Source organism: Pteropus medius, unplaced genomic scaffold (genome assembly GCF_902729225.1).
Source record: "Pteropus medius unplaced genomic scaffold, Ma_sr-lr_union100, whole genome shotgun sequence".
In the NCBI taxonomy this organism is placed as follows: Eukaryota; Metazoa; Chordata; class Mammalia; order Chiroptera; family Pteropodidae; genus Pteropus; species Pteropus medius.
Genome location: NW_024340849.1, coordinates 45481445 through 45507009, shown reverse-complemented (window position 1 = coordinate 45507009; position 25565 = coordinate 45481445). Strand labels below are relative to the sequence as shown.

The 25565-nt window shown below is 39.7% G+C and overlaps 1 protein-coding gene across 3 annotated transcripts in view; it reads left to right on the top strand.

The window, feature by feature from the left end:
* The window catches only part of LAMA1 (laminin subunit alpha 1), a 143685-nt gene extending 118331 nt beyond the window's left edge, over positions 1 to 25354 (top strand). For 2 of the 3 annotated variants that reach the window (XM_039845833.1, XM_039845828.1), the window contains 15 exons: positions 3966 to 4116; positions 4784 to 4928; positions 5409 to 5550; positions 7907 to 8021; positions 8218 to 8388; positions 11222 to 11373; positions 12106 to 12291; positions 13683 to 13818; positions 15157 to 15269; positions 17753 to 17942; positions 18476 to 18634; positions 19152 to 19305; positions 20506 to 20639; positions 24136 to 24358; positions 24985 to 25354. In XM_039845833.1, the coding sequence (XP_039701767.1) occupies positions 3966 to 4116; positions 4784 to 4928; positions 5409 to 5550; positions 7907 to 8021; positions 8218 to 8388; positions 11222 to 11373; positions 12106 to 12291; positions 13683 to 13818; positions 15157 to 15269; positions 17753 to 17942; positions 18476 to 18634; positions 19152 to 19305; positions 20506 to 20639; positions 24136 to 24358; positions 24985 to 25145 (2332 nt within the window). In that variant the 3' untranslated portion in view covers positions 25146 to 25354. Of the gene's footprint in view, positions 1 to 3965; positions 4117 to 4783; positions 4929 to 5408; positions 5551 to 7906; positions 8022 to 8217; positions 8389 to 11221; positions 11374 to 12105; positions 12292 to 13682; positions 13819 to 15156; positions 15270 to 15376; positions 15465 to 16535; positions 16904 to 17752; positions 17943 to 18475; positions 18635 to 19151; positions 19306 to 20505; positions 20640 to 24135; positions 24359 to 24984 lie in introns of those variants that run through there. The other variant, XM_039845837.1, reaches the window with a different exon arrangement.
* Positions 25355 to 25565: the final 211 nt, after the last annotated feature.

Below are 25565 nucleotides of genomic sequence, written 5' to 3'. Positions count from 1 at the left end.
TCACAGAGAGAGGTCTGATTTCTTCTTCCAGAAAAGGAAAACAATAATCATACTTGTCTTACCTACCTCCCAAAATTATGGCGATGAATACATCACGTGATATGTGTGAAAATACTTTATAAATTTGAATGTTCATCAGTGTTCATCTCTGACCTTCCTGCAATAATAGTCCATTACTTTCTAGGTAAATGCCCCAGGATTGTTTTCTTGACAATAAACATGTGAAAAAACAAGGTTTTATAATTGGCAAATATGGTCAAAGTGGTATTACCTTGTGAGTTAATGACACTTGCCCTAGAACTTCGGGAGAATGAGCACACACTTTGAGGCTCTCTCATCCAGCACTTTGTCCTCATGCTGTTTCTGTAGCGTGGAAGAAAGCCCTCTAGAGACTTAGTAATTCTAACATGAAAATGCCCCAACCCCTGGACTCTGTGCCCTCCACTGACTCTAGATCAGTAATCTTACTTTTAGAAAGGAAAAATCTTAACAGAAATTGAATATTTCTAATATGGAAACTCTCCCCCTACTTCAGCTGTTACAATATCCCTGATTTTCATCGATCATTTTCAGGGTTATTTTAAAACCGCTGACCTCAAACTGCAACAGTGAATGAATTTGATGATTGCTGGCTCTTCTCTTTTTTGGAATGAGGAAGTCAGTTTTCTGTGTGGCCACAGATTTTGTTCTTGAGAACTGCCATGCCACCAGATTTCCACCCACTCTGGACCATTGACTGACAGAGGAAGGTTGCTACTGAGAGGAAGGATTCGCCGGTTCTGCCATCCTCCTGATGTTAGTTCTGGAGTTGGCTTTTTTAGTAGAGGGCTGGCTACCTAGCTGAGCTTTAAGGCCAAATTGACTTATTGGATCAAAATTGAGGTTTGATTAAACGTATTTTTCTGGGTACTGAACAAATCATCTGGCTATTTTTGAATTATATGACCAACATTTTCAAAAATATGTTTTTTAACAGAGTACTAATTTGTTAGGATATTATTAGATATTCCTTTAAAAAAAAAAAAGTGGCAGTAGGGAGTTTGTCTTGATCGTAAATGTTTGGGAAACACTAAGCTAAAAAATTAAGCACAATTCTTTAGAATGAGGCTATCAGAGCCTCTGATGTGCTAATATGTGCACAGTAACCCTGTCCTAGAAAATGCTAGAGTTGCAGAATTTCCCAACTCATTTGACCTCAAACTCTTTCTAAAAAGGAGCATTCTAGAGTTACTTATGTTCCATAGAACATAGTTCAGCGAGTGCTGATATAGACACAAACTGGCGTTTTAAATCTAAGTTTACAAATTGATTTAACTATCTTCATTTTAGGTAACCATTCTACCGATTAAGCAAAAATTTTAGCTCAAAGGGTCAATATACTAATTCCAGTTACTGAATCTGTTTTAGCAGACTGACATAGAATTCATTATGCCTTTATCCTTGTGTGTAATTTGTTATTATTAAATCATTAGTGTGGTCCATTGACATTTTTAAAAATGTTTTATCAATACGAATATTTACCTTTAACTCTGATTTACATTACTAAGTAAACTGACAGAAATTTGGATTTTTTTTATTCCTCTTTGAATATATTTACACTGCTTTACATGGTGTCAGTATATGTTTCTAATTATGAACAATCTTTTCAATTCTAACAGTTCTCCTCCAAATATAGGAAAAAAACCCTTTTATGAACAGACATTTATTCTGGAATTAGTTACAAGTGGCTATTACATTGGAGTACTGGCTATGTGGCTGACCTTTGGGACAGGTCAGGCGTCTGTGTTCTGAGCCCTCTCCTAGGTACTAGTGATTTCAACGTTAGTCACAGGAGTTTATATCCTCCACCGTCTCATGGTCTAGGGAAAAATACCTATATGGAAACATTAAAAAGTGTTCGGTGCTGTGGTAAGTGGGGCAGCAGTAGGCAAAGCAGCATCCTAAGCCTGGGGCCCAGGCATTATTTCACTCACATAACAGCAGCACACATGCATATGGGCAGTACGTTATGCATTATCCCTGTCTCATGAGTGAGAATGGGGATCAGAGAGGTCTAGTAATTCTTCCAGTCTCACAGGGCTGAGATCTGGGGAGGGAAGGCATCTCCCCCTGATTGCAGGACTCCTACCTGTAACTGCTAGGTTTTGGAATAGAACTATCCATGAAGGGCTGTAGCGGACCCTGCTTTCAATTGTCCTGGCCTCTTACTTAGGCCAGGCCTAGAGCTGCCTTCCTCTGGCCCACTGGATGACAGACTCTTGGCTGACTAGAGGTGTACATGGGCCTTGTGGTCATAAAATGGAAGCCATGGAAGAACGAGACCCAGAAATATGTCATTGACCTGAGTCGAATTGCGCTCAGTTATCATTTTATTTGAATTCATCTATCCTTATGACTGCCTCACTTGAGAGAAGCCAGAAGCAAGGATTCCACATCCCTGAGAACAGAGAACTCATGAGCTCAGGGAACGGGGAGCGGGGTAGGGGACAGAGAGTGAACAGTAAGGCAAGACAGATTTCTGGAGATTTGTTTGAAACCTGGCTTCACCATTTTCTTGAGAGTGTCTCTGGGCAAGGTACTTAATCGTTGAGTCTTAGCTTTTAAAAGGCAAAATGAGGACTCATCTAGGACCTCTGAATGCAGCAGAATAATCAAAGCTAAGATGGAGTGAACATTTACTATGTGCCAGGCATCGTGTACATGAATTAAATCATGTATAGCTCTCTCAGAGATGTTCTAATATCTCAATTTTTTTGAAGGAAGGGAATGAAACACAGAGAGGTTAGGTAACTTTTCCAAGTTCACACATCTAGTAAGTTGGAGAATTGGAATTTGAACCCCAGCAGTATGTTTCTAGAGTCTGTATCCTTAGCCACATGAAGCTGTGGTCAGCCAAGAAGTAGAGCAATGGAACATGCTTCTGGAAACCACAGGTTTAAGAATTAAATAATTGAGAATTAAGCCATAGTTTAAGAGTTTATGCAGAGTGTATTTTCTTTAAGTTAAGAGATAGCAAGACAGACATTTTTAGAAAAAGCTGAGCTGCAGGAAGCTTTGAATGAAACCTCAGGTTTCACAAAGCACTGCTATTTTTTGTTTCATTTTCTTTTGCTTTGTTTTGTTAATGGAAACACTTTCACTGTTTGGTTATTCTGTCCTGCTTGCAGATGTGGCACTGAGTTGACTTACTACACGTTCGACTGGGAAAAATTCAAATTCATACCCAAAGACATCTTAATCTAAGTTTCATTTTCAAGCCCTATGAGATTCCAGAAAAGAATTTTTTAAATATATTAATAATATGTTCCAGATGAACTTACTTCGTAATTTAATGGTGTATCGAGTCATAGGGAAGGCATAAGGAAGACCAGTAAAAACCCTGATGTGAGAAGCGCTGTGGTCCATATTGCATAACTCTGTTGTATGCTCATCCTGCAGAGTTTTCAAGTATTGTCATTTTTGTTTGTTTGTTTGTTTTGTTTTGTTTTATTTTTTGTTTTTTAGTGGTCCTTTTGGTTCAATGGTATGTATTTATTTTCCATCGTAATTTCAATTTAGCTGATATATTAGTTATAACCAACATAAATGGGTGATAAATGCCAATATAAAAATTCTCCCTAAAGCACTGGAATTAAGAAAGAACAGTTACATTAAAGGAAATTAAACAAAAATCTAGTTGATAAGTATAAATATTCATAGCACTTATCCATCCTTTAGAGAAAATTTTTTTTGCTACTGTAAATACTGCCTACATTAACCTTCTTTACTTTATAAAGCAAATGGGCATTTGTCTCACATAGTCTCATGACAAGAATATTTTAAGATATGATTTACACTTGTTGTCAAATAATGGAAATAATAGCTCTTACATGATTTTTGTGAGGGACAACTCAGTAAATGTGTCATTTGTTCTCTTTAATTACCTTCCTGAGAATGGATTATATTTTATCTGTTCTGCTTTGCAGCTCCCAGAATGAAGACTCTTCCTTCCATTTTGATGGGAGTGGATACTCTGTTGTGGAGAAGACACTCCGGGCTACTGTGACGCACATAATTATCCTTTTTAGTAGCTTTTCACCTAATGGGCTTCTTCTCTATCTTGCTTCAAATGGCACTGTAAGAATCTTTATGGGACACTGGGCCCTTCTGTGTATATACAATTAGACTGCTATGAGGATATTTATGTTTAATGGCTATTTTATGAGCATTTATACATATATATATGCCATACTATTTCTTCATTTTAAATAATTTCCTTATTATATTAATACAATTTCATTGAAGAACCTTTAGAAGAGCCCCAAGTAGAAAATAGCTTTCCCATCATTATAGATATCCAGCCAACATTTGTTATTAAATTTTGGGCTTAAATAATATGTCTTGTTCTATGTTCACTCTGACCACTGTGGCCTTATTTGAAATCCATCTATAAGAATTTCATGTTCCCACTTTTTTTTATCTCTTGTACTGGTGATTTCTCTCAATCATCTAGTTTTACTTTTAGAACTGGTCCATTTGTCAATCTCAATGAAAAAGATACAAAGACATTCCATTTCTCATACTCAGTTGTAGATTTTGATAACAATGAGTTTATCTCATATCTGTATAGTATTCTAGAAAGCTTCTGTGGACCCTTAGTTTCACAGTAGAGACCTCTGGTTGTTGGACTTGGTCCAGCTTTCTCAGTTTGACTTTAGAAGGGTTCTGCCATCCCTGATTTGAAAAGAAAGGAAATCTTGTGATAATGATATAGCCATGGTTAACTGCTTTCTCTTCTCTATAGAAAGACTTTTTATCCATCGAGTTGGTTCACGGCCGAGTTAAAGTTACAATTGACCTGGGCTCAGGGCCTCTCGCTCTTGTTACAGACCAACGCTATAACAATGGAACCTGGTACAAAATTGTTTTCCAGCGAAACCGGAAGCAAGGTAAGTGCACAGCTGGATGAATTGGGATGCCGGCCCTCATGGGAATAGAAATATTTCCAAAACCAGTTGTCTTTACTCACTTTAGCTTTCTGGGTATTCTTGAATTATATTCTAATAAAAAGCCATTATTTTCTTTGGAATAAATGCTAGGTTTCACATTTTACTAGAGGAATATTATAATTCTATGTGTCTATGGTTTCCAAATGCAATATTGAACATTAAATGCTAGATTGGAATCAAGAATCAAATCGATTCTGTTTTCTTCCACACACATACTGCCATCATTTAGCAATGTATATCCTGGATTTACGACTTTTTACAGAGGATTTTCAGTTCAGAGTCAAGAACATGCACTGGTCAGACTTGCACAATATAAAAGAACATGTGTCTGTAAACAAACTTTGTTAGCAGAAGATTGTGTTTCACTTTAATGTAAGAAGTGTTTTCATTTTCGTACCTATTCTTTTTGATTTCCTTTAGGACTCCTAGCAGTTATTGATGCATATAACACCAGTTATAAGGAAACCAAACAAGGTGAAACCCCAGGAGCATCTTCTGACCTCAATCGTCTTGATAAGGATCCAATTTATGTGGGTGGATTACCTAGGTCAAGAGTTGTAAGGTATGATATCAGTGCAGAATTTTCATGTCCCTAATTACCAACTGTATTAGTTTCCTAGGGCTTCTGTAAAAAGGTACCACAAACTGGGTGACTTAAATAGCAGAAATGTGTTCTTTCACTAGTCTAGAGGCTAAAAGTTTAAAATCAAGGTGTCAGTACAGTTGCTTCCTCCTGAGGGCGGAGAGAAAGAATACCTCTGTATACCTGTCCCATACCTCTCAGCTTCTGGTAACTTTAGGCTTTCCTCAGCATGTAGGTGGCATTCTCTCTGTGTCCACACAGCATCTTCCCTCTGTGTGTCTCTCTGTGTCCAAAATTTCCTTTTTATAAGGATGCTAGTTCTACTGGATTAGGATCTACCCTAATGATCTCACTTAATTATATCAATAAAGACTATATTTCCAAATAAGGCCATGTTTACAGATACTAAGAGCTAGGACTTCAACGTCTGTGGGGGGAGGACACAATTTAACCCATGACATCTACTTTGATGCAAAGGCGTACTATTTGGGAAGTGAAGAAAGGCTTCTGTAGTAAAGTTAATGATTTTTATATTTGTTTCCTTTAGAACACCTAGAAATTGTTACTGTGTCGTATTTGGAGGCTTCACTTTCTGTCACAACTAATTATCTTCTCTAGACATTTTTAAATAGTAGAATCTCTTTCTAGGCAAAATAAAGAAAAACGAAAAAGAAAACATGTTCTCTGCAGACTTATCTGCATTCCCCTTTATGTGATTAGCACAAATAATGTATGTGAAAGTCCAGCATCGGGGGGTTGGATGAAAGATGGCAGAGAAGAAAGGCATTGAAATCCTTTTGTAACACTGATTCATCTTTAGCTTTGTGACTTTAGTAAATTTACCCAAACTTTCTGTGGTTCATTATCTTCAGTTTGATAATTTGGGATTGGAAAAAATTAAGCTCTAACTTCTTTTTAAGGTTATAACCAAAAGCCAGCACTTGAGGCAAGATAGCTTCCAAGGAGTGAGATCGTCAAATGTCCAAACTGAGTCACCCTGCCCAGTAGTCGTCAATTGTATGTTTGTAGCATTACCCCGCCTTTAGGCTGAGTTATACGGAATCCTAATATATGGCACAGAGGTGCAACCACTCCAGTGGCTATGGGTTAAGAAGTCCAGAATCCACTTTCCCATGACCCGTCTTCTCTTTACCAGAAATATCTGAAAGTTCCAAGAAACCTGGTTTACAACATCAGTCACCTCTCACCCCCAGCTCTGGTCTTGAACATGAATACACTTAAACTTATGTGCCCCAGGCCTTACCCTTCTTCCAAGATAGAGCGAGGACTGGAAGCCTGTCTCCTAATCCCTGATTCTGGATATCACCTCCTCACATGGTGTGCTGGGCTGGGCACATTCCTGAAGCAACACTCTGTGTCATAGTTAAACAGCACATGGTGTAGACATTGGAGAACAGGACAGAGCTCCCTTTCTAGGAAGACATCCCAACATAGACTCATGCTGGAAGGGACTTGGGTATCATCAAGGCCAGCATCCTCATCTACAATGGAAGAAACAAATCCAGGAAGGCTGATATTTTCCCTAAAGCATGTAGTTTAATGGTTCACAGTTCATTACTCAATATAGAAAAAAAAAATGAAATGTGACTTTAGCAGGAAACCATGTTACTGCAGCGTTCACCTGTGACTAGCTGATGCTTAAGAGTATAACTTGGAGATGTCACCTTATGTTTGGAAATGAGAGTATGACCACGTTGCAGCCTCACCCCACTCATTACAGCAGTGTGGCAATTTCTGTTAAGAAAAACATGGTATTGGCTTGGAGACTAAGAAATAGAACTTTGAATAATCCCAGATTTCACCCAATGCAATGATTTCCTTCAGGACAAAAAGTTCAGGAATATGCAGTATGGACAATAGCCAATGACTTCTCCAGCCATGTGATCCTAGGAAATCACGTTGCTTACACTTGCCCTCATGGAGGCAAATGTTCTACTCTGCATGGGGACAGAATTGTTATCTCTATTCTATAATTTCCTTATGACATTTCACAATCTTTCTTGTAAATGGCATGTGTTTTAGTGACTATATTTAAATTGTAATGACTATAATAGTTTTCTTTAAAATATTAAACATTTTTATCCAGATAACCATCTAAATAGTCAAATGCACTAAATCCAATCCCTTTCTTTAGTCCAGGAGAAGATTTGTTTGACCTCAAGTTCTCACCATCAATATCCTTCTTAGAGAGAGGCCTAGACATATCTGCAGAATGACACATGGAAACAGGTCTTCCTTATTCGCAGGACCATTTTTATTCCTTCTTTCAAAAATGGAATTGTAATTCTTGTTGTTTTCATGTTCTTCCTTACAGGAAAGGTGTCACCAGCAAAAGCTATGTGGGCTGTATCAAAAACCTGGAAATATCCAGATCAACCTTTGATTTACTCAGAAATTCCTATGGAGTGAGAAAAGGCTGTATACTGGAGGTGGGAAGCATTTTATTCATATTAGGATGAGTTTCTATAAATGTCCACTGATTTATCAACATAATAGAGTAATAACATCTAAACCATTGGGGTGAATAGGAAAGAGATGATGGGGAAAGTGGGCAGTAACCTCTGCCGTGGGAGATTCAGCATGCAGGTGGACCTGATGCTGCTTTTTCCTTTCCTTTGTGACCAGCCTATCCGAAGTGTTAGCTTCTTGAAAGGCGGCTACATTGAATTGCCACCCAGGTCTTTGTCACCAGAATCAGAATTTTTGGCAACGTTTGCCACCATGAACAGTAGTGGCATCATCCTGGCTGCCCTGAGCAAGCATGGGGAGAAGGAAGGTCATCGACAGGCCCATGGGGTGAGTAGCTCAAATGCTATCGAGCCACGAGCTCAGGAAGGAAATGACTTTGGGAAAAACCGAGTGGAAAATGACTTGGTCATAAACATTTCTCGTTTATGGGCATGCATCTTTAATACGTAAATGTGACTATTGCTGAATGTCTTTCACTTATGAATCAGCGATTCCATTGTGTTACATAATCCATGTTCCTTTTCTGGCTACTGAGAAGAAAAATACTTGCTGTCTACCTCTAATTCTTCTTAAACTCATTCAGATAGCATCTACCAAATTTTCTCCCACACCTCATGGTTGTTACTCTTCATTCCTAAGGCTCAAACAGCAAGTCCTCAATTTCTGTAGAGTTTGTTAGTATACTGCTCCATGAAGCGAGATTTTCTTTACCTATTATTTTAAGATTGAAGGAGCAGAAAGAGAAATATAGTCTTTGATAAGCACAGTCATCCAACAGTAGGAGAAAAAAAGGTGATGGTTTTCCATATTTACATTCCATTTCAATAGGATAGGTGATATTTAGCCTTTACTCTGCTCCAACTTGCATATATCGTGCAATCTGAAGAAACTTCACAGAATGTTAATCTGTTGTTTTAATGAAGTAGAGACCAAGATACTTCACAGACATTGCTGTGTAATTATCACAACCACTCTGCAGGGTAAATGCTGTTTCCTATATTTTGCTGAGGAAAAAGTATGTTCAGAGAGCCTGATTAACCTGCCCAAAGTCACACAGCTGTTACATGTCAAAGCTTGGACTGAAATACCAGTCTGTAGACCCCAAATATTTCATTAGCCACTTGGTGAAGGGCTAACAATGACAGATTGGTATATGGGTTTCACCAGTATTTTTCTTCCTTTCAGTTGAGGTGAAATTTACATAACAATTCAGTGGAACTAGATAGAGAAGGTGGCCTCACAATTGTTATGTAAATTTCACCTCAACAATGTTGTGAGGCCACCTTCTCTATCTAGTTCCAAAACATTTTCAGCACCCAAAGCATTAAGCAGCCACCCTCCATTCCCCCTCTCCCTGCCCCTGGGATCCACCGGTCTTCTTTTCTGTATCTAAGAATGAATTTATCTAGTCTGTATATTTCACATAAATGAACTCACACACTATGTGACCTTTAGTCTTTAATTTAAATCTCCTCAAGGTTCATCCACATTGTAGCAAGTGTCAGTACTTCTGTTTATGGCTAAATAATATTCCACTGCACGTACACAGCGTAATTTGTTTATATTCGTTTATTGATGAACATTTGGGGTTGTTGCTACTTTTTGGCTATTATGAATATTCACACACAAATATTTTTTGAGTACTTGTTTTCATCGCTTTTGAGTATATACCTAGGAGTCAAATTGCTGGGTCATATGATATTTTATGTTTAACTTTTCGAGGACTCATCAACTGTTTTCCTCCACCAATCTTAATAAGACTACTTGCAAATCAAAGTTTGCTGCCAAGTCAGCAAAAAAGGATGCTGTGACCCAATGCTAGCAAGAATGTTGTGAAACGCTCACATTCGGTTCTGCTAGTGGACCTCTTTTAAGTACAGCCCGAAAAGTTTTAAGAGTTTTAAACATTTTCAAACCCTTTAATTCTTTAATTCCACTTTTACAACTATTAGAGACAATTTCAAAGGCAAAAAATATTAAATGTTCATTATGTATGGTCATAAAAAATTATAAACTACCTAAATTTTTAAAAATAAAGGAATAGATCCTACGATGAGCTATCACCTGTTAGAATGGCCATCATTCAAAAGACAAGAAATAAAAAGTATTGGCAAGACTGTGGAGGAAAGGGAATCCTGAACTCTTGATGGGGATGTAAATCGGTATAGTCTCTAAGGAAAACAGTATGGAGGTTTCTCAAAAAATTAAAAATAAATAGAACTTTTGTATAATCCAGCAATTCTATTTCTGGGTATACCTATGAAGGAAATGTAACCACTATCTAGAAGACATATCTGTACCCCCATGTTCACTGCAGCATTCTTCATAATAGCCAAGACATGGAAACAACCTAAGTTTCCATCAATAGATGAATAGTTAAAGAAAATTATATAATTGAATATTATTCAACCATAAAAAAGATTGAAATCCTATGCAATAACATGGATGTACCTTGAGGGCATTATGCTAAGTAAAATAAGACAGAAAAAACAAATATTGTATGATCTCATTTATATGTGGTATCATAAAGAACCATACTCATAGAAACAGAGATCAAATTGGTGATTGCCAGAGATGGGGCAAGGAAGAGCATAGAGAGAAGTAGGTGAAGGAGGTCAAATAGTACAAACTTCCAGTTGTAAGATAAATAAGTCCTGGGGATATGATGTACAGTATGGTAACTATAGTTAACAATACTGTATTGTATATTTGAAAGTTGTTAGGACAGTAGATCTTAAAGTTCTTAACAGAAGAAATAAAATTTGTAACTATGTGAGGTGATGGGTATTAACTAAACTTATTGTAATCATGTTGCAATATATACATATATCAAATCATTAGGTGGTACACTTTATACCTTAATAAAACTGGAAGAAAGATAGATTAATGACACAATGTATCTATTTGTTGATACATAATGTGGCAATAAATAATAAGTATGAAAGCTGTGTAGAAATGGAAATCTTTGATATGGTTAGTGATCATAGCCTAATACAGACTGTAAAACAAATAGAGATTAGAAAGCAATATATAAAGTTTAAAATAGTTGTTTTAGATGGTGATATTCTTAAGAAATTCCTACATTATCTTCATAAGATGACAATTTTAAAAATCACATAGTAATGTTTTTTCTGTGGAATTCTCTATGCAATCTTCCCAGCCGTTCTTTTCCATTATGCTGATTGAAGGCCAAGTTGAAGTGCATGTTGACTCTGGGGATGGAACAGGCCTGAGAAGAGCTCTCCTGCGTGCTCCCGCTGGCACATTTGGCGATGGACAAGGGCATTCTATCTCCTTGATAAGGAGCGGGAGGTAATTGGGTAACATAGGGCATGGTGACCTCACGAAGGTCCCCAGTGGGAACCCTGTTAAGTATTCTTTATATGAAGGATTGGGATGATTAATATGACATCATTAGCAATCAGGTTTTTATTAGCATTTGGAGTTTTTATGGGTTCACAATAATTCTAGAACCTTGCTAGAATGCCTCCTTGGGAATTAATTGTATCTGCTTTGTAATAAGATATTTGCAGAATTTTCACAATCGAACAACCTTAACCCTCTCTTTTTCTGGGGCCCAGTATAAATTATCTTTTCATCAGATTAATTCTGTGGCAAGTAGTATTACAGTATTAGTAAATAGCATTATATTAATACTAAATAATAAATGATTACATAGTAAATAGTAACATACTACATAGTAAAATGTAAAGAGTAAAATAGTAAATAGTATAATATCAACATTCCTGTATATTTCCCTTCAATTCTGTAGACCAAATGTTTTAAAAGCACACTGGGTATGTTTATAGGTAAAGAGGTCAAAGAAAAATACTCTCCAAAAAGCAATTGAACTCAATATTTAATAATATTCCATTTATTTTTTGGAGAATATTCAACTGTAGGTTTTAATTTTCAAGATTCATCTTTTTATTCACACACAATGTCATGTTAAAATCTTATTGTTCAGAAAGTACTTGCGGAATTGTGTAGTTAAAGAGACAGTTATGTTTCGTTTTTCTTTCATTTTCTCCTCTGACCTTTTAGAATTATCACCGTCCAACTGGATGAGAAAACTCCTGTAGAAATGAAGTTGGGCCCAGCAGTGGAAAGCACGACTATCAATGTGTCTAACCTGTACATAGGGGGCGTTCCAGAGGATGCAGGGTCATCCATGCTCAGGATGAGACGATCATTCCACGGCTGTATCAGAAACCTCATCTTTAACATGGAGTAAGTGTAACTGTGCTCTCAGTATGTTTTTGCACTTCCTGATCTTTTAATGCTGAGTACTGACACTAATCTGCGATCTAATTTTGCATTTGGGATTGCCTAAAAATTCTACAAGTTCTTGAAGTGAACCCCATTACTCTATCATGAAAGTCTTCCAAATGGATTTTATTGGATTAGAATGATGGATAGATCTGCTCATCACACGTTAAAAAAAAAATCATTGGACATTATAATTTTGGCATTAATTTAAAAAGATGTAGAGATTTTGTGATGCAAGTTTTTTTTCTTCTTGAGCTCATTGCTTTGAAGGAGCCTTTACAACTGGGCTATTTTCAGCTTCATCTTATTAATGCCTTCTCCTAAAATAATTACTATCTAATGAAGAACTGGAAATCTCCATCTCCTGTGTGGAGCTCATGATGAACAAGAGAATTAACATGTGCCCGTGGGCATTTCATTCCTGCTCACTCACCCTCTACCCAAGGTCAGCGTGCTGGTGGGACAAAAGCCATGCTTTGAGCTGGGCAGACCGGAATCTACATAGGGGAAACTGAGTGTGAACTGAGCATCAAGGCACCGAAGTCCCCCTCTGGATGTGCCTCGTGACCTGGAGCAAGGGCTTGGACCTTTCATGGTCTCTCTGTGTCCTTCTATTTTAAAAGAACTTCTTAGAAGTCCTTGAAATTTGCAAGAATAAAACATTGCATTGGATTTCAACACAGTTATGTCAGACCCTAAGTTTAGTTATCTGTACAGTGGACATATTTATTCACCTAATTATCTGTTTATTAGTTAATTGATTAAGCATCTTTATGTTCCTGAAAGATGGGAGGCTGGGAACTTAATAGGGAAGAAACGTTTCAGTGCTGTTCACAGCCATGTCTTCAGAAACTGCCAGGAGGGTATATGAGGACAGGGGACATGCCGCAAGGGTTTCAGGGTAAAGGGACTTATAATAAGGGTAGTTCATGACTTTTTGGCAAAGGGAAACCTGTAAGAAAGAATCAGTGTTTAATTGAAGGTACCGTGCAGTGCTGTGAGAGCCAGAGACAGAATCTGCCCCTGAAGCGGCCCCATCAAGGCTGCAAGAGGAGGCAAATGGCATTTGAGCCAGCTCTTGAATGATGCTTAGGAATGGCCAGGGGCACAACATGGGAATGGGTTTGTGGCGGGGGCTGAGGGGTTGCGCAGGCAGAAGAATCAAACGAGAGAATATATAAGATAGGATATATGGATTTCTAGTCACTGTGAAGGATGATAAATTTCATTACTTTATGAGTAATATATATCAGTGATTTTTAAATGAATTTTAAGCATTTAATAATCAAATGACATTCATGCGTTGTTGGCTTGTAATATCTTAATTTTGAAAACACTTTGTTTGTATCTAGACTTTTGGATTTCACTAGTGCAGTTGGCTCTGAACAAGTGGACTTGGACACCTGCTTGCTTTCAGAAAGGTCTAAGCTGGCTCTTCATGGAGAAGACGGCAAGCTCCTGCCAGAGCCCCAGCCTTTACCAAGTCCAGTAAGAGAGGCTTTCTTTCACGTACCAGTCAAGTCCAGTCAGAAAAAAAAAAGAGTGCAGCGCAGAGGAAAGTAAAATGGGGACCTCATTATAAAAGCGTTGGAAAGGTTGAAGGTGCACAGGGAAGAAGCCTGAGCGGGGAGGGTCTCCTGCAAGCACAGAGAAGACAGGCCCTGTCAGGGAGGCCACCTGGGGCTGGAAGGGAGGGATAGACACTCTAGTTTCTTCCACCTGCCCTCCAGTCTCCCAGCTCTGCCTTCCACTGGCAGAATCAGCTGGAAGCCACTTTTCAGAGGAGCCTGGGAAGAGTGACAGGGGTCATCCTGTGATAAAAGCAGAGCAGGGACAGGATGCAAAATGGTCCTCTGAGCAAACTCACAGAAGACATGGCACAGCATTTATAGATAGCAGGCCATGATGCTCAGATACTTTCATTTGGTTGCCATACAGCTCTTTGTCAGAGTTTTGTAAGGACTCATGATCGCATGGGACTTAAAACATTAAAGTAAGTACCTAATGTGAGCCATTGTTGCTTTTAAAAAAAAAAGTAACATTGTTGTTTTTCTTTTTTTTAAAAAAAAGGTATGATTCATCTAGGAAAAGCCAGTTTTGACCAGAAATTTTTAATGGCAGTCGTTTTCATTTTCTTTTTCCTTTTCCGATTTCTCCATTTCCTTGGTCGAAGGCATGCAGTCTAATTACTTAGAGGATGGTGCAGTCACACGAAAAGCGGTACCTTTCAAGCAGGGCCAGTCTGAGTTCAGGATAGTTCTCTGGTAGCATCTGCCCACCTCAAACCAGAAAACTGAGTCTGAGGCCTCACCTGGTTTGGAGTCAGTGTGCAGAGGATGCTGCAGGTGCCCGAGCACCTTCTCTGGCTCCTCATGGTCTGCCCTAGGCTTCTGGGAGCCCCTTCCAGCCTGGCTCCTCTTGGCTCCTCTTGACATCAAATTCGGAAGCCCTGCTAGGCCTGTCACCTGTCAGTACTTCCAGTGTCCCAGTGCATGTGCCGTAGCTACTCCTGCAGCAGCTGACATCCTCAGGCCCTTCCGAGCTGGGGGAAAGCAGCAAGCCCTTCCCACTTAGGCCTAATGAAAATTCCTGGGAACTTAAGTGAACTTGAGTGGGATTGAGGTGGAAAACAGTAGCTCTAATTGCCTTCTTGGAATGATAAAAGGCTGGCGAGTAAGTTATTTAAAGCAAAGAAGATTAAACTGGCGCAAACGTATCTGTGATTGTTGTTATTCTGATACGAGATGTTTTCTTCATGAAAAAATGTGCTTGTGTTAGTGGGGAGCCTGGCTGTGCGTGGCTGAGAGTCCTATGCATCTCTTACAGCAACTGTGTGCCGTGGATGCAGCCCCAGAGTATGTCCCCAACGCTCACCAGTTTGGCCTCACGCAAGGCAGCCATTTCGTGCTGCTTTTCAATCAGTTGGCTATCAGAAGGAGGTAGGCATTGTTTTAAAGTATTTATGAAGTGTCCTATTGCTAGATGAATTGGGAGGTGTTCTTCAGCAGTGGGTCTTTTCCAGAAGCCACTACTTCCATTCTATTAGGGAGTGCTTGGCTGGCAACCAGATGGCAGCAGTGAGAAGGCAAAGAGACAGGAACGCAACTTCGTGCAAATCAGACGCTTGCAACGTGGTTAAGTGGAGTTCCTGTGGTTTGTCTTCACCCCTTCTAGATAGCTGATTGCCGACTCTTTGTGTGTATGTAGGAAAGCAGGGAGATATCTATCTGAAGCACTCATTACAGAATCCAAAGTCCCCTAGATTTATTACCATCTAGACTTTCAATCCCATTCTACTGTCGGCATTCACTAATCTGATGCGGTTGTCTACCCAAACTCTTTCACTATGTCCCCCAAAATTCCTGGGACCACACCCACACCAATCTGCACATCCCCTGTCCCTCACACCTGCCCGTCCCCAAGGATGCTTCTTAGGAAAAGTCAGCTCACATCCCATAGATCTCAAATTCTGAGGCATGCTAAGCTTCCTCCAGACCCCACATCCTTCCTCTCTCCTCCTCCAAATCTCCAGCTTATCTGAAGTTCACGCCTCTGGGCTCCGTCACACCCTGCACTTCTCGCTGCTGCCCTCTGTGATCACTACCCCGTCACTGTCAGGCCTTAGCTTACTGTCTTTTTCCTACCACTCACCATCGTTCTCCATGAATTCACAGCCACCTAACTCCTGACCTTTCGAGTCTTCTGGCTTCAATCTGTCAGAAGTCTTTTCCTCTCTCCTCAGCCACCCTCTCTCTGCAGTCATATCTTTGCCTACTTCATAAGGATCCATTTCACCTCCAAACTCTCAATATTAAGCATCCTATGAACCGACCTCGTCCTCATCTCTACTCTATTACTTCCCTCTCCAGCAGTTCCTCACCTACATCAAGACCTCTAAGCCTTCACGCTTTCTTCCAAGTCTCACCCCCTTCTCTAGCCCCAAAGCTCAATTTATCCCCTACCCAGATAGGGGTTGCCATTATTGCGCATGTTTCTTTGCAAACTTCCTTAATGCTCTCGCTTTTTCCACACTTGGCCTAAACCCATGCCAGAACCCAAGCTGCTGGGAAGGAATGCAGAAATGCGTATCTTTTCCCTGCCTGGTTTGATGTTAAAACCATGGTCACAAATCTTGGATGGGACCTCCAGACGTGGGAAGCCAAAATATTTCTCTAACATGTTCACTTTTTTGTTATTGTTCATAGCTTCTCCTCTTATCTCAAAAATCTGTGCATCCCACAGCCTCTCTTCATGCCCAGCTGTTGATGGGCCTCATTGAGAAGAGCACTCCTTCATCCGTGACCACCAAAAAGAGCAACCCTCCGTCCTTGTCGCTAGCCCCTCCCTCTTCCCCTGCCACCATGGAGGAGGGGGCCTTGTTCTCCTCTTGCTTTCCCTCTAGAGCACGTCTCCTCTCCTGTCCAGGACATCAGCAGTATCCATTTCTTTCTCTTTGATTCATGATTCCCATCAGCACACAGGTAGAATCATCACCTCCTCATCAGCAGTGAAAATAAGAGGAGCAAACACTGGCTTAAGAGACTGTCTCAGTATTTTACACATGTACCCAACTTAGTCCTCATACTTATCCTATGTGGAAGGTACTATTATTATCTTCATTTTATAGACAAAGAAACTGAGGCTCATGGGAGTTAACAGCTGCCTGCCTGACACTGGCTGTCACCCTGTCCCCCCACCTGATTTTCATCATATCAGAGATTACTTATAAGATATAAATTAAGACATGGCCACTCCCCTTTTAAAAACTTTCCTTTGACTTCTCACTACACTTAAAATCCAAATACTGCCTACCAGAACCCCTCATCCATGAGGAGGGAGCCACACTCTCCTTTCCTGTCCCTTTGTGCTTTAGTGATGCCCTGCTTCCTTCTGTGGGAGGACGCCCAGACACAACCTTCCATCTACCCCGGGTGGTGCCACCTCCCACACAGCTCCAGGTGGGGATTCCTGGCCATCCACCATGACTGAGCCCATTGTTTTCACATACCCTATCCTGTCTGAAGACAAAATGCAGGCCTTTCCTGCCTAGCTTTGTGGGGCTTGCTCCTGTCAGATCTCAGCTAAAATACTGTCTTTCAGAATTGCCTGCCTAATTACTTAATGTAGCCAACATTGGCCTCCTCACGACCCAGTTTTAACTCTGGTACATTTCTAGTACTAGTTTCATGGGAGAAGGGCCTTCCGTTCATTCACTGCTTTAGCCTCCACTTCTAGAACAGGTCCCGGCACATATAGGGACACAACCATCAGCTGAATAAATCGGTGGGTAAATGAATGACTCTTTCTCCTAAGATGTTAATATGTGTTGAAATAATTATTGGGTTCTCTCTTTGAGGTTATTTTGAAAAATAAACATGAAAGCTTATTCTTTTCTGAGGGCTGAGCTCTTATTTTCTTCCAGGCTCTCAGTTCAGCTTAGTATCCGAACATTTGCCTCCAACGGTCTGATTTACTACATGGCTCACCAGAACCAAGTGGATTATGCCATGCTCCAGCTGCACGAGGGCCGCCTCCACTTCATGTTTGATCTCGGGAAAGGCAGAACAAAGGTCTCTCACCCTGCACTGCTCAGTGATGGCATGTGGCACACGGTACGCTGTCAAGAAGCTTCTGACCACTCCTTCCAAGTTTTGCTCCATCGATCCCTTGTGTCCGCTCCATTTCACTGCAGCGAAACTTTCCCCTTTGATTTCTAGCTTGCTTTGTGTCTGGTATCTCCTCTATAGAATACAAGCTCCTTGCAGACAGGGACCTTTTCTGCTTCCTGGAATATCCCTAGGGCCTAGCTCAGTGCCTGACACCTCTTCGGCACTCAGCAAAAATTGGTGGAATGAATGAAAGGTACCAAAAATGTTCTCGACTTGGCGTGAAGTAAATCAAGCCCATCCACGGTATGAATGGGCCAAACCTGAGAGCTTCTGCGCCGGAGCATGCATTACCTGAGCCTGCTCTCAGCCTTCTACAAGGCTCAGTCTCTTTTCAACGCCAGCTGTATAAAATTCTGAGCCATCCTATACAATGTCATTCAGGTTATTACAGTTATAATGAAGAGAGTTGCAAACAAACATCTGTTAAAGTTTTCTCAGGTTCATTAAAAATTATGCATATTTTCATTTTGCTCTAGGTCAAGACAGAGTACTTTAAAAGAAAGGGCTTCATAATGGTCGATGGCCAAGAATCCCCCATGGTGACCATAGTAGGGGATGGCACCACACTGGACGTGGAAGGAAAGTTGTACCTAGGAGGTCTTCCCTCTGATTACAGGGCCAGGAACATTGGAAATGTAAGCAGCGTTTTCTGTATGGGGCTCATTTTATTGTGGTTATGTTTATTTAATAGAGGAACGTGTTTATGTTTAAATTATCTCATTTAGACCTGGGCTTGACTGCAAGATGCAAACCTCTCAAACCATATCACTAGATTGTATGTTGGGGCTTCCCCTTGAAGCCTGACCAGACTTTTCCACCTGTTAGTAAATGAACATTTCTTTCCACAGCCACTTAGCCCCAGTACAATTCAGGAAAGTCCAGAGAATTTGTATTAGCAGATTATAAAACTCCTCATTCTTGATTTCCACAATATTTAATGAAAGTAATAGAAAACACGTTTATTGTACTGCATTATTAGCAAAGATGCTCAAATAGCAGCTTTAAGTTAGACATTCATATGAAGTGTTATGGCAATTAGATTTAATAACCAAAAGATAATGTTTTACTGTGTTTTGTTGAAGTGTAGGAAAAATTCGTCCTTGTCCTTCTCATTGTATTCACCGCCATCCACTCTCACATCATTTGGTTTAGATCACCCACAGCATTCCTGCTTGCATTGGGGAAGTGACAGTGAACGGCAAACGACTGGACACAGACAGCCCAGTGTCTGCGTTTGCAGTAGCCAGGTGCTATGCAGAGGCCCAGGAAGGAACTTTCTTTGAAGGAAGTGGATATGCAGCTCTTGGTATGTATTATCAACAACCTCAAATGAAATCTTTGGGATTCTCCTACACTCTAAGATGATATGAATCCAAGAATTATATGATAGGACAGGACCCACTGGGCAAGGCTACAGCAAGATAACATTTAATTAAGTGTTCCAGTTTATTCTGATTTTTCAACTTCTAATTTACAAGCCTTCTCACTTCTTGTGCCATCCTGATGGCCTGACAAAGACTTCCTTCCCGCCAGAGTCAGGGCAACTCCTGGCAGAGAGCAGTATGCAGGTTTTATCTGTGCCCTCCCCAAACTTATGTAGGGCATGTTCTTGCTATCCAAGTTAATAAAAGCCTTTGAATTAAAAATCAGAAGCATAAAATATCTAGACCAGCCAGACAAATGCAAGTCAGATTTGATGAAGAAATTAACTCCATTTCGAATGTTGAAAATATTAATTAGAATAGAATAGAGGAATTTAAACCGCTACATTGCCTTCGAATGTAAATTTCTCAAGGCTTAGAAATAGCCCTGCAAATACACTTGACACTCCCCCACCCTTCTGCAATTTTAGATCATTGATTTGCTGACTGGGAGGGAGGGAGGAGAAAAGGTCGCACTCTTCTCTCCTTCACTCTGTGCTTCTAAGCTCTAGTAGCACCACCTTCTCTCATTGTTATGGGTGTATTAACAACTGCCTGCTATTGCTGATATCCCCAATTTATCTCAGCTTAAATCAACTGAGTAAAAAATTCATTGAAATAAATCCCCACTTAAAAAAAAACCTAGCATGAACTCTGACTAATGCATTTAGTAAATGATGACATTCTCAGTATGTAGATACTGGGAAAATACAGTGGACTGTTCCCGAATAGACGACTGACGAGGAAGTTACTTCAAATCTCTTTTGCTTTTTATCCCTATGTGGCTCTAGATGAGAGGATGTGCCTGCCTCTGCTCTAGTCTGGCTTAACCCTGCTGATTGTGTATCTTCTTTAAAAGAGGCACTTCGTCTTATAGATGTGTAAGCTAAGGCTCAGGGAGTGGAGATAACTTGCTGGGGGGGATGGGGCTGGATCCGGAGAGAGAGCCTGAATCAGGCCACCTGAATCTCAGTCAGGGGTGAAGGTGCAGAGCCAGCCCAGCCTGAGGCCTCTCAGCCTGAGCCTTCCTGGGCCGGGCAGGGCAGGGCTCACCCCTACCTCGAGGATCTCCTTGTGTTTTTCAGTCAAAGAAGGCTACAAAGTCCGATCAGATGTCAACATCACACTAGAGTTTCATACTTCCTCGGAGAATGGTGTCCTCCTGGGGATCAGCAGCGCCAAAGTGGATGCCATTGGGTTAGAGATGGTGAATGGCAAGGTAGGTACTTAATCTCTCCAGGGTTCCCCCTCATTGTGTCAGAGACAGAGCATTTGAAAAATAGTAGATCCAAATTTTCCAATTATTCACTTTAATCGACTGGAGAATAGGTTCAGTTAATATTTAAAAGTAGATAATCTTAAAAAGCTTTTTAAAAATAACTTTTTATAATTTTGAAATTAAATTTAAAAAAACTGCAACTATAATACAAGATTTTTTTTTTGAACCATCTTAATGTAAGTTGCCGAACTGATGCCCCATTTTCACTAATACTTGTTAACTTGTTATTTGGAAATATAGATTCATAGGCAGTTGCTATGAAACATACAGAGAGGTCTTCACGCACCTTTTCCCAGGCTCCTCCAGTGTCAGCATCTTGCATAACTAGTACATCAAATCCATGAAATGGACATTGGCACAATCCACTAAGTTTGTTACACTAGTTATACATGTACATGTGTGTGTAGCTTTACCCAATTTTATCACATGTGGAGCTTCATGTAACCACCACAATTAAGACACTTAATTGTACCATTACCACAAGGCTCCCTTGAGCTACCCCTTCTGACTTTTACCCGTGCATCCTAACCCCTGGCAACAACTACTCTGTTCTCCAACTCTTTTATTTCAGGAGTGTTATACAAATGAAATCATGCAGTACGTGTCCTCTTGAGACTGGCTTTCCAACCCAACCTCATTTCCTAGTGGTTCATCTAGGCTGTTGCATTTATCAATAGTTCATTTCTTTTTATTGCGGAGTATTCCATGAGATGGATATACTGCAGTCTAATATTTTTTAATGCAAAAAAAAAAAAAATGTAATCTTTTTCTATAACTATTTGCTCTTGCTTTTCAGGCTCCAGACCTACTTGTGTTAAGGACACAATAAACTCAACAATTAACAATATTTTAAGGATCTTCTGCTTTAAAACTGCCTCCTTCAAAGTTTTTACTCGTTCTCATTTTCCTGCCTCTCTTTTTTGGGTCCATCTGGGTGCATCTTATTTGCAAGATTTGGGGGAAGAGAATAATGCCCTTTTTCTTTTCTGCAGGCTCTCTCCTGATAGCATTTGAAGTATAATATGACTTTCCTGATTTTCAGGTACAGCCTCTGTCTTTCGTACATTGACCAGTTGTCCTTGGCCAGTTGTAAGGAAACGTCTGAGGTCTCAGCATTGCCCGTGCTGCTCCTGGAGCTTTGGCCAACCTCCTTGCAGATCGGGCTTCCCATCCTAGCTGTCATGGGCACTGCTACCTCTTGATTTTCAGCCACCTTCCCTATCTCCCAGAGGGTCATTTAAGAACTTGGGCATGTCTGCCATGCCACTCACAAGCCATGGGGAGCCAGGGTGGTGGTCTCTCGGGTCCTCTCTCTACCTGACTGCACTTTGCCACCATTTCCACTGCACTGTGGCCAACTCACATTGTCATGGGACTAGGGTCGTTGACTCTTCCTGAGCTACTGCCTCCTGGAAGGCAAGGAACAAGTCTCTGCTTCTTAGATTCCCCAAACTTCTCTTAGCTTGTTCTAGTATTTTCCTACTTACTCCCAACGGGGTTTTTGGTCCCTAGGAGATCCTAGAATGAGGGTGGTGGGGAGATTATAAGAAAGTCATCTGACCTCTTGCCCTTTACCTCTTCTCCCCCACTTACTTCATCTTGGTGTAGAAACAAAACTGCCTCTACGTCATGTTGCTGCCTCTCTGCACTGTGGCTTAGAGCCAACTTGTTTCCTCATCTGTACTTTAAAAAATTTTGAAAAATCGTGTATCCATTTGAACATTTTTATGTGCCATTTGAAAAATGTTACCAGAAGTGTAATTGCAAAAAATGTAATTTCTGAGTATTATAATTTTACCACTATTATTGGCTTATTATTTATTTTTATTTTAAAACATTTTGAGTGGTTGCCCAAGGGTTTATAATACACATCTTTAATTTGTCACTGTCTACACCTTGAAATAATACCGAGAAGCTTTACATATAGCATAAGAACCTTACAACCATATACTTATAATTCTTCCCTCCCATCTTTTGCAAGTCTTAAGATTTTTTGTGTTGCCACTCGCTGTGGTAGAGCATCTATAGTTTGTCAGAAGGGAGATAATAAATGTTCCTTCATAGCTGCTATCAACTGACACCCTCAGTAAACCCATCAGCTCCTGTTGTCCTGAAAAGGAGGAATTGATTTGAGGACGCAATGCAAAGATAGTGGCTCAGGCTCGTTCCTATGGGAGGTGGGCATTTCCTCTTTCTGAAATTTCAGGGATGTATAGATAGCGTCTGAATTCTTTTAAAAGGCTATTTCTCAAACCAATTGTTTTTTTAAAGTTTGCTCTCCTATTTGGCAAAATGCTGTGATTTTTAAAAAGTTAATTAATTTTTTATGATGACATTAGTTAACAAAATCCAGTAAGTTTCAGCTGTACATTTTAACGGTAAGGCACATATGTATTTACATTGTGTGTTCACCTCCCATAGTTAGATTTCTTTCTGTCACCACATATTTGACCCCCTTTACCCCATCTACCTTCCTCTACCTCCTTCCCCCTACCCTCTGGTAACCACTAGTCCATGTCCATGAATCTCTGTTTGTTTGTCCTGTTCATTTGTTGCTTTTAGGTTTATATCCCACATATAAGTGATATCATGTGATTTTCAACTTTTTCTGTCTGGCTTATTTTGCTTAGCATGATTATCTCGAGGTCCATCCATGTTGTTGCAAATGGCAGTATTTCATCTCTTCTCATGGCTGAGTAATATTCCATGGTATATATGTACCACAGCTTCTTTAACCAGTCATCTATCGTAGGACATTTCAGTTGCTTCCACGTCCTGGCCACCGTGAATAATGCTGCTATGAACATCAGTGTGAATATATCTTTTCAGATATGACTTTTCAAGTCTTTGGGGTAAATATCCAGTAGAGGGATTGCTGGATCATATAGTAGATCCATTCTTAGATTTTTGAGGAACCTCCATACTGTTTTCTATAGTGGCTGTACCAATTTGCAGTCCCACCAGCAGTGTATGAGGGTTCCTTTTTCTCCACATCCTCGCCAACATTTGTTATTACTTGTCCTGTTGATTATAGCTATTCTAACAGGTGTGAGATCGTATCTCACTGTGGTTTTGATTTGCATTTCCCTAATAGCTAGTGATGTTGAGCATCTTTTCATATATTTGTTGGCCATTTGTATGTCCCCTAGGGAGAAATGTCTGTTCAGGTCCTCTGCCCATTTTTTGATTGGATCATTTGTTTTTTTGTTATCGTCGAATTGTATGAGTTCTTTGTATATTTTGGATATTAGGCCCTTATCGGAGGCGTTGCTTGCAAATATATTTTCCCATTTGGATGGTTGTCTCTTTACCTTGTTGATGGTTTCTTTTGCTGTACAGAATTTTATCCACTCCAAGCACATTATGTAAATGGACTGTGTTCCTTAAATATGAAAAACTTCACCAAGATATTTGCTTGTGTTTGTTGTTTGTTTAGCTCTTGTTTCATGTTAACAATGGTGCTGGTAGGATAACAGCCACATATGAGCCCAAAGCTACCAATACTCTCTGCGATGGAAAATGGCACACACTACAAGCTAACAAAAGCAAACACCGTGTGGTTCTGATTGTCGATGGGAATGCTGTTCGTGCTGAAAGTCCACACACCCAGTCCACCTCGGTGGACACCAACAATCCCATCTATGTTGGCGGCTATCCTGGTATGTATGGACGTCTGTTCTGCTTATTCACTCTTAAGGGGCACTGTCACTGGTGAAAGCCTTAATTCAGGTGTATATAGAATAAGGATTAAGAAAAATATATGATTTGGGTGACAGATCCTTTACCATTGTAGAAAGGCTATTTAAAATACCTAGGAATTCGTAGAAAAGTTAAAATAATCTACATATGTAACTTAATTATTAGGTAAGACTCAGAACATTGGTTGTGACGTAAAGTAAGCTGGATGACTTTACTGAGGCAAATCATCTTAGATGTCTCCCAGAATAGGAAATCATTTTTGGGTGGGTAATCATTTTAGGGGATGAACATGTGTCTAATCTTCTCATATAGATTTTGGGTTAGAATTAATACATTTTCAGATATTTCAAGTAATTGCTACAAATGATGATAAAATAAATATCTCTTTTAAGACTTTTTAAGTCACAACTATGTCTTAAAATTATTATATATTCAAAGCTTTCCTTGACTTATCACTGAAGCCACATTTGTGGAAGAATATTATTCTAATTTTGATATAGAAAACACTCGAGATTATTTTCGTTCCTGTTGTGCTGTCCATGTAATGTAACAAAATTAAGCAAGCCTTTCCCTCTTTCCTAAACAGCTGATGTAAAGCAAAACTGCCTGAGCAGCCAGAGGTCCTTCCGGGGGTGTCTGAGAAAGCTCACTCTGAGTAAGGGCCTGCAGGTGCAATCCTACGACTTCAGCAGAGCTTTTGACCTACAAGGAGTTGTCCCTCATTCCTGTCCTGGGGCCGAGCCCTGAACTTCAAGGGAACTCCGCAGCTGGGAATCCTCGCTTCGATTTTCAAGAGAATTGTTTTTGTGAATTAAAATCTTTCCAGTTCAGATTTCATTTCCAACTCAGGTTAAGTGTTTCCAGAGAGAGATTTTGTGTTTATGTTGAACTAAAACTACATGTACAAAAAATAAATAAATAAAATAACATTAAAAATAAAATGTAAATTAAATTCATTAGTTTTCTTTTTTAGTTTTCTAATGAATCTTTGTTAACATTAAATATCGTTAATTACTTGACAGTAGTTCATGTTTTGCATTTTGAGCTTTTAGAAAATATCACTGAAGACTATAATAAATTAGAGCAGAAAATGAATACTTTCTTTACCAAAATTTTAGGCTCTGATTTCTACAACAAACAAGCAGTGCTCTTAGTTACATTCCAGCA